Source organism: Cibotium barometz, chromosome 52 (genome assembly GCF_041138505.1).
Source record: "Cibotium barometz isolate CiBa-2024 chromosome 52, ASM4113850v1, whole genome shotgun sequence".
Taxonomy (NCBI): domain Eukaryota; kingdom Viridiplantae; phylum Streptophyta; class Polypodiopsida; order Cyatheales; family Cibotiaceae; genus Cibotium; species Cibotium barometz.
In genome coordinates this window covers 5,134,041-5,143,778 of record NC_141097.1, presented here as the reverse complement: position 1 = coordinate 5,143,778, position 9,738 = coordinate 5,134,041, and the positions used below count along the sequence as shown (strand labels likewise).

The 9,738-nt window shown below is 41.1% G+C and overlaps 1 protein-coding gene across 1 annotated transcript; it reads left to right on the top strand.

Moving 5' to 3' along the window:
• The first annotated feature begins 8,336 nt into the window (after window positions 1-8,336).
• On the top strand, window positions 8,337-9,485 carry LOC147608708 (zinc finger A20 and AN1 domain-containing stress-associated protein 6-like). Its single transcript, XM_086788353.1, has one exon. The coding sequence runs from the start codon at window positions 8,642-8,644 to the stop codon at window positions 9,224-9,226; it is 585 nt and encodes a 194-aa protein (XP_086644479.1). The 5' UTR covers window positions 8,337-8,641; the 3' UTR covers window positions 9,227-9,485.
• Window positions 9,486-9,738: the final 253 nt, after the last annotated feature.

Genomic DNA, 9,738 nt, shown 5'->3' with positions numbered 1-9,738 from the left:
GCAACTCAGACACCATATCATGCCTTTGAAGGCGTAACAAATTGCCATAATTCAGATGGCCAAATCGTGCATGCCATAATTCTGCATCACTCATAGCACAAGTCATAGAGACTGAGCAAGCATCATGCTGCAACTTCTCAAATACATCCATCTTGTATAGGCCATGAAATAAGAAACTTGAGGTAATGATAGAATAACCATCATTTCTATCCTGAAGTGTACATCTGTCATCCACAAATTTCAGCATCAAGCTTGACAAGGCTAAGGCTGAAACTGACAGCAAGTTCTTCTTAATGCCTAGCACATATAAAACTTTAGAAAGAGTAAATGCGCCCCCATTTGCAACAATGAGCACAACTCTACCAACTTCTTTGAGAGGATATGAGGAACCATTTGCACATGTGATAGTTTCTGCACTTGGGATAGATTCCAGAGATGAGAACAAATGTTTTTGTGAAGTAATGTGCTTACTATCACCACTATCAAAGTACCAAAAGCATCCGATTCTGCCACTGACATGTATGAACAAAAGGGTCATAACTGCAATGTACAGCCCATGCCCAATTGTCTTGAGCAAAACTTGCAGATTCCTTCTTCTCTGCACTTGGTGCAGATGCATCACCCACCACAACCATGTCCGATTCAAATGCAACCCTAGATGGCTGCCAACTGACTGAATCACTTGCAAATTGTATGAAAATTAACACAGAGTAGAGAATAGAGTGTTACTAGCAAAAGTATGATGGTCGATGTTGTTGAAGACACTGTAGAAGTTGTTGCACACCAAATCTTTGTCGCTACATAGCCCAAACACCCAAAATCGAGCAGAGCCAATCCAAAATGACACCTCTCTAGAACGTCTAGAGAAACCTTGTGGTGTGCCTGAAATGCGCCCAAATCGCACCACGGACCTCCAAAATTTAGTATACTTCATTTATAGCACACTATAGTATATACCTTCTTCTCCTAAGAGGGTATCTCAATCAAAGACAAAAAAAATAGGGCCATGAAGAGGGAGGCAGACTACTAGATCAAGCTTCAAGGAAGCCAGCTCTGATACCAATTGTTGGAATTAGGGTTAGGGTTGCAACAATGCACACACACAAGATAGAGAAGCTTGAGAGAGCACACAAACTCACTAGATTAGAATAAACAAATGTGTGCCAGATACAAAAGATAAATACACACCCCAAAATGAGAAGATAAGAGAGTGTACATATGCACGAGGAAAAAACCTCCTAGTGAGGAAAAAAGTGCCCCGGCAATCCTAAGTGTGTTCACACACATCACTACCATATAATGCTACATATCTATCCTCCACCATTGCCTTGTCCTTGTTAAAATTTTTATTATCTTGAAGTTCTTGAATTCTCTTGTCTTACTTCTCTTAATCTTGGAATTTAGCTTCCCCAATAGCTTCTTGTTTGCTGTTGTGCTCTTGCTGCTGCAAGTCTTCTCTCCATAGTTGATTTTTGCATGATGTGGCACACCACCATTGGCTACCTATGTTGATAACCTACTGCTATGGATGAGTGACCTTCATTTTTTGTGTGCATAGCTTCTAGGAATCATTTATCATAGCCACAAAGCCTATCATAACATAGTGAGTGATGACACTCTTTCCACAACTGGCTAGACCACTCCCCTCAATTCTACCTTCTTTTGCAAGGTTCTCCTAACCTCTCGACACTTCTAGATTCGAGTAGTCAATTTCTAGCAGTCGATTTTCTACAAGTTATATCTTTTTAGCTAGCTCTAGTCTCCTTAAGTAAGGTAGATCCCCATAGTAGGATCTCTACTAAAAGCATTGCTATCTAGTCAAGACTCAACACTTAAATGGTTCTCGACCACTTAGTGGCATTGCCTAGCCAATCTATCCATCTCTTCCCAGTGCCATAAGTGCGTAAAACTAACCCAGCATATGTTTACATTCAATGGGGAAATTTTGGAGGTCAGTGTAGAAGACCTAGAGTACTGTCCAGAATTCTTCTAGATAAGCATCAAGAGATCCTACTGCTAGTAGTCATGCATGAACGACCTTTTCTATGTGAACAAACTTTTCTACATGAATAAACACCGACACAACATATATCATTATCTTTTGGAAAACACACATATAGAGCTCAATGCAAGAGTGGTATGAATTCCTGTAGTAATAGCACAATACCTTTACAGAATTCATTTCCTTACAATTGTCAGTTTGCCTTTGCTCAACATAGTACACTCTCTCTTGAAATCAAGCAACCCATAATTCCCTCTCTAGCATCCTTTTGTCTCTACTCTCTTATTCAGGTACTAACCATTGTAAGAGGTCATTACAATCTAAGACCGACTATGTCTTATAATGTATCAATTATCAGTGAGGTTGGCTAGCATCCATTGGTGAATTGTGGGAGCCTATGTAAGCATGGTTGAATTTACACTTGTAACATGTGCCTCCGTAAAAGGAATTATGTTGGGGTTTAGTGTGCGGGATTCAAAATGCCTACTGGAGAACTTACGGGATTTGGAGTAGGGTCTTCATGAGGATGCTTTGCAATATGATGTGGGCCTTTGCATCAAAATCATTGCATTGGTGGCCTGCGTACCATATTATTAAGGTCTCTCGCACTTTGTTACACCATGGCTTTGAATAGGGAGGCATAGTTTATGGTTGAAACTTGTTCATGATACCCATAGGGATCATACTACTTCTGATGCTCATTGTATGGGTCTTGCTATTCATAAGGCTTATAGCTCTCTTATTCCTAGGTTTCTATCTCTATCGGGCAAAGTCACCTAGTACTACTATACTGATGGCGGTTCGTGGAGAAACCAATTTGAGGTGTAGTACCTGAGGTGGATATGGTAATTATGGGGGTTTATACATACCTCTTGGTAATAATTGGTTTTAATATGCATGCACTGGAGCTTATGCTTGTTGAAGAGTGAGTGGTGGGGCTCGCAACAAGAAGGTGAATGGTTTTTCCTTGGCATGGGCATTTGTTGTGGTGATAGAGTCTACCCCGCCCAAGTTTCCTTGGTACCAACAATGAGCTTGTCATGGTTCCCTTTGTGGCACTATGATGAGCATAAATCTGTTGCTATCTAGGCCTTAGAATTGGCAAACACTCCATAATTATATGATTTCAACAAAAAATTACATAGTAAACCATATCTCTTTCTGCAAATAGGTGTGGGTGTCATGCTTGAGGAATTGTTGCCTTGAGGTTGCTCTTGGGTACTACTAGCCTAAATGGTTGAGTAACTTTTTTGCCAACTTGTCCATGCTCGTGTACTTAACTAGGACTCTATTTGGTGCTAGTTGGGCACCCTTATCCATTGAGGCTTTGGATGATGCGTTCCCTATCTCTTGGTTTAGGTGGACAACTTCTACATCCTTATCTTATAGATTGTCTACTAGGTCTATTGCCTTGTAGAGACGGTCTAGCAACACTCATCAAAGATGTTGGCCTGTAGATATGGTCTATTACCTTGCGCGGCAACACTCATCAAAGATGTAGTGTTTAGACATGTATATATGGTCATGAAGTTTCTTTCTCTTAAGACCGAATCATCATAAATCGATCGATGATAAGTTATCCCTCACAAGGGTTGCATCTCATGTGGAGATACTTGATACTTGGTTCTAGCAATGTAATCCCTCATTGTTTCTTCCTCTTCTTGCTTGAGGTTATGGAGCGATAAGTTATTTAGTCTCTCGTGAGTGAGGGTTGCATCTCATGTGGAGACACATACTTGGTTCTAGCAATGTAATCCCTCATTGTCTCTCCCGCCTCTTGCTTGAGGTTATGGATCTACGTAATGAGGTTCCATCTGGCTCCATTGGGTGAGAATCCCATAATGAATGTGTGTCTGAAGATCTCATAGAGATGAACTTTCAAGTGGGTTTAGAGGTATAGACCACTAGCCTACTGAATGAAGAGATCTTGGTGGGGGATCATCGATCCTTCCCATGGCCTTACAAGTTTGATTGAACTTCTTTAGGTATTGAATGGGATCTCCAACTCCATCAAATTTGGTCATTATCCTGAGATGTGGATTGGCTTTATTTTACCCAATTATGAGCCTCTAGGTGTTATGTTTGTTGCATTCCCCCTTTCCATTTTAAACATCATCCTAAGAATGTCTCTATATATTCATGTCACAATTAAACATAAGGGAGTGGTTGCGAAAAATCCTATGTTTCAAGGTTGGGGATTTCTTTTTCCATGGGGTTGGGCGTGCAATTTCCAATGGCATTTATCCTACATCAACCTAGCTTTGAGGCTATGGCTCAAGACACATTGTGCGAATGCCCTTTGTGGATCCCTTTGGAGAGGTAGTCCCGAACATTGGCTCTTTACCCTTCCTCATGTTCCCTACTCCTTGTCGGAATGAAGAGGAATTAGAACTTGGTTTCGTGGTGGTGAAGAAGCTTCTATATTAATGAGATCCTTTGGAAAGTGGGACTCCTGCTTACACTGTCTGTGCTTGTCATTGGGTGTTTTATGGAATACGTGTCTAATGGTACATCAAAGAGACATGTCCCAATTGAATTGTGTTGTTCGGGTTGCTTGGTTGTGGTCAACTTCGGATAAACCCAGCTCGGGGTTCACAATCATCTTATAATAAACCCAGATCAAGGTTGATACCAAATATTTAAAACATTGTGGCATTTAACATGGTTTGGACATGGTTTAACCTCTTCATGTGAGGGACTAAACCTTAAGGTACCTTTTGAGGTTCCTGCTACATGCTCCTGCTCCTTCACTAAAGCTTCACCTAAAGATAGGGTAGTTTAATGCTCTTTTACGAAGTTTATAGTTTTTTTATATAGTTAGTTGGTGATTCTAGGGCCTGGAGGAGTGGCTCCCGTTTAGTTCTGTGAGGGACTAAACCTTAAGGTACCTTTTGAGGTTCCTGCTACATGCTGCTGCTCCTTCACTAAAGCTTCACCTAAAGATAGGGTAGTTTAATGCTCTTTTACGAAGTTTAGTTCGTGTGAGAGGGACTAAACCTTAAGGTACCTTTTGAGGTTCCTGCTACATGCTCCTCCTCCAGGTTTAGTTCCTGTGAGGGACTAAACCTTAAGGTACCTTTTGAGGTTCCTGCCACATGGTCCTGCTCTCCTGCTCCTTCACTAAAGCTTCACCTAAAGATAGGGTAGTTTAATGCTCTTTTACGAAGTTTATGGTTTTTTTATATAGTTAGTTGGTGATTCTAGGGCCTGGAGGAGTGGCTCCCGTTTGTAGGGTTTCCAACATTCCTCCACATGTCAGTGTTGAATTAGCTCATTTCGCTTGTGCCTGGATTCGAAGGAGTATTGCCTTTTTAACAAGGAGCACTTTGTTGAGTTTCTAGGATCAAAGGCTTGGTGGGTTTGAGAAAGTGTGGTTTAATGAATTACAATCAATTATATCATCGTTTGCAATAATCAGTCTAGATCGGGTTCACATCAAAAGGTTTCACTCTGGTGAATAGTTTCTAGTGCTTCTTGAAACGGGTTTGAAATTGAATTTAGGCATGTTTGTTATTCTGTTGAGGTGAAAAATAAGTTTTTTTTTCTAGGCTCATTTCTCTAGTTTCACCCCTATAGACTCATTTCTCTAAGCTTACGGCCCATAGACTCATGTCTGTAGGCTCATGTCTTTTTGTATGAGAGAGGCTCATGCAAGTCTAGGTGTGAGCTAGACTCATGTCACCCCCCGATGGGCTCCACCTAGTGGGCTCATGTCTTTAGGTTCATGCCTCTAGACTCAATCTTTAGGTTCACGTTTCTAGGCTTATGGATGTAGGCTCATGCCTGTAGACACATATCTCACATCTATAGGCTCACACTTATATGTTCACGTCTCTAGAATCATGTTGCTAGGCTCACTGATGTGGGCTCATGCTTGTAGACTCATGTTTGTGAGCTTACACATGTTTTGTATGGACTAGGCTCCCAGATTTTATTTTTATGAAATAGGCCTACTTGGGCACAAACTTTTATGAAATAGGCCTATGATAGACTAGGTGTGTAATTATTACACATTAATTGTACTTGAATGCCCTAATAATTGTGAAGGACAAGAATTTTCCCGAGAAATTACAGCTCATATAGATTGCATGATACGAAGGAAAATCCTTAAAGCACATGACTAGGTAAGTCCCTACATGTCTTTAAGGCAGTAATAATTAGTTAGTACTATATTAGGTATACCTACCTCTAGATTGATGTCTGGTAACATCTGTTGACGCAGGACTTTAGACTCATGACTCACATCTCCAGGTTCACATGTGTTAACTCACATCTTTTTTCACTGATTTTGCATGCTTCTAAGCTACCAATTACAACATGAAAAAATATGAAATGCGTGAATAAAAATTAACTATTCCACTCTAATCCACACCTAATGGAGCTCATTGCTTATGTTTTCGGAGTGGATTTCACTCCTAATCATAATTGCTACACTATTTCTTAATTAAATACAACAAAATCTAAGTATTGTCGTGGGCTCTAAAATCATGCAAAGAAACTAAGGTTTCTTCTTCCAAGATATTAAACTAGAATGACCTAATGTAAATAATCTTCGAAAACAAAACAAAAAACAATAAATTAAGCATATCTAATATGTTTTTTCAGAATATGACCTCCTAATTAACACTGGGCAATATTGGGTGATCCCAATAGCTTGGAATGGATGAATGAACGGAGCTAAAGGCCCCATCACTGATGCCAAATATGTTCAAGTAAAGAGCTTACCTTAGCCTTTGTCGAATTATGTGTCATTGGGTCTTGTCTGAGCCGTAATGCAACTCCCCGATGTTGTGGGTATTGTCGCGTCCTCACCTCGTTGCCACATTGGAATGCTCCTTTGCTAAGGGGGTGAAGGAAGAGGTCTCTTTACCTAAATGGAGGCAAATAGAGATTGGCCTTTTTGTCTCACAAAAAGACAAGGAAAGAAGAAGCTAATGAGAGGGAGAGACCTGCAAGCAAACCTATTCAAGCAAGTAGCCATCTAACATGCAAGAATCCAATAGCACACATGCAAACAAGAGTAGAGAAGAGAGGAGCTCATAAGTATTCTATTACAAAGGAACAAATATGTATTGCTTAGTGTTGAAATTGACTTATATACAAGTGACTAGTTTTCACACTAGGTAAGCCAAACTTAATAATGGTGCGACCACTATTATTAGTCTTAAGTGAGTATGTACACGAAGTTCTAGACTTCCCTTATTTAATATGTTAAGGCTGCTTCATATGTTCTAGTATCGTCTTACAAATGATAAGTACCCATTCGAGTGAGGAAGATGGCAAAGCGCCTTACGGTAGGTCAAGCGGGTGGAACCAGGTTAACCTACGAAGTGGTTAACAGGTGGCAAGGTCCCTCACTTGGTTTTCACCCCGCTCGATTCAAGTCGCTTAATTCCTACTTATAAAGGTACCCACCTTGCTTAGCTTTTGAGCCTTTAACTTTGAGTTTGTAAGAGATGCGGTCTATTATTATTAATACATAACCTCTGTTTTTCTTACTACCTTTAATAGCACATGCTTTATTTATCGCTACCTTGAATATCACATGCTTATTTATTGTAACGATGCATTTTGTTATTTTTTTAGTTACATTGTTGCTATTTCCTACGTTGCGTTTGTTTCATAGCCATAATAATATAATAACCTTTATATTATTGAGGTTGTTTTAATACTAACCTTTATATTATTGAGGTTGTTTTAATACTAACTTCTTTTATGAATGGAGCGAAACATTAACTTTGTTGTAGCACACATAATATAAAATCTTGGTCAAAAGACCTAGTAAACCCCACCGACATAATTGTAATTATTATAAAGTTCATTGTACCACCTATGATAGATATAGATTAAAATATTGACCATATAGAAATTTCATTTTCTTACGCTACCCCCTTTTTAAAAACTTCCATCCTATGAACCCTTTTATTGGAGTGCTTAGTATAACATCAACCACTAATTTTACAGATTCCTTACTCTCTCTGTAGCCAACAATTTGATGCATTATCATAGTCTCATAGGCCCTTGCGAACTTTTCTAAGGGTCGCTAAAGACTCCCTTGCAAGAAGTGTTAGAGCATGGGAGGGGATGCGGTTGCCCATTGCCCAATTTTGTCACTAGTAGTTGGAGTTTTTTTTTGCTTGGGGAAGGTAAAGGCACACAATTTTGTGTTGAGGGGCAGTCAAGGCAAGGGTAAGTGGGTGATGTGCTCTCTCTCTCTCTCTCTCTCTCTCTCATGTCATGGGCTTGTAAGGCTTGTAAGGCTCCCATAGATTTCCCTCCCTCTCTCCTCTACCTCCTATTATAATACTTGAAAGATTCACGTGGACAACGAGGCATTAATAAATGAAATGGCGAAGTGCGGCATGCATGCGAGAGGCGGCTAACCATAGGCCCCGTCAAAGGCTTTACTTTCTCTCTTTTTTCTTCCTGCTGCCCCTGCCTTAATAAAGGACGCGGGAGAGCTCTGTCACCGCCATAGCCAAACAAGCTTCTCTGCAGAGCTCTCCCTGCCTTGTTTTCTTCACAGTCTTCCGAGCGCTATACAGGGCATCTCATTCGTGCTTGTCTGCCCTATTTACCCTCAATAGTGCGTTAAACTTCTTTACAAATTAGCCCTGCCCTTTTGGCTCTGATCTTTGGATGGACCAAGAGAGCTGGAACAGAGATCAAGAGGGCGCTGGCTGCCAGCAGCCAGAAGCCCCCCACCTCTGCGTCAACAACTGCGGTTTCTTCGGCAGCCCCGCCACAAAGAACCTCTGCTCCCGATGCTACAGAGACTTATTTCTCAAGGAGGGCAGCCATGTCTCCTTGAAAGCCCTCGGAGAGAAGCCCTTGGCGCTATCTGCTCTAGTAGATAAAACGCTTGCAGAGGCTGCGGTGACCGCGACGACGGCAGAAGGTAACTTGGTGAGTTTGCCCTCCAGCTTCACAGTACAGACAAGCACAGAATCCATTGAAGCTGTCGCATGCGCTTCATCTGCAGACATCTGCATAAAAGGAGAGCCCTCTCCGGCCGCCGTCCCTCTGCCGGGGCCGCCTCGATGCCTCTCCTGCAGAAAGAGAGTGGGCCATGTAGGGTTCAAGTGCCGATGCGGAGGCGTTTTCTGCTCTTTGCATAGGTACTCTGACAAGCACAGCTGCTCATTTGATTACAAAGCTGCAGCGAGAGACGCCATAGCCAAGGCAAATCCTGTGGTGAAGGCAGAAAAGGTAGGTAAGTTTTGATGATGGGCAGGGCTTTATGTTGGGTCTTTTTTATGTATGGACAATACTTAAGTCGTAGGTAAAGAAGGGTTTTTATTATGCAGATGTGTGTAACGTGCTGCATACATCCATGTAGTCTATGGCCATGGAATACACCCTTGCCCTCACATATTTGCACACACATCTGCCATGAAGTATTATGGTGTTCATGGTTTTCTTGGCATCTTGATGTAGTTCATCATAGCTATTTGCATGTGAAAGTGATTCGAATTGTACTGTCCTCAAGTCCCATTCCTGAGAGGCGAATGTTTTCTATTAGGGCTTCACACCTAAAGAGGAGAAATCCCTAAAAAAGGGAAGATCTCGCCGCCCATGCTCATGGGCTCGAGTTTCCCGGCACATACGTCTTGTCCTCCTTAATTTTTGGGCAAATGTGAACCCCTCACCAAGTAGTCACATTCTTGAATATGGTGTTGTGGATTTTTTGTAAATCATTGTCTTCTGATGACTATCTTTTTATGTTTTCATGAATA

What these genes read in the sequence shown, in the direction of transcription:
- LOC147608708 (XM_086788353.1), top strand. Translation starts at nt 8,642, where the DNA reads ATGGACCAAGAGAGCTGGAACAGAGATCAAGAGGGCGCTGGCTGCCAG.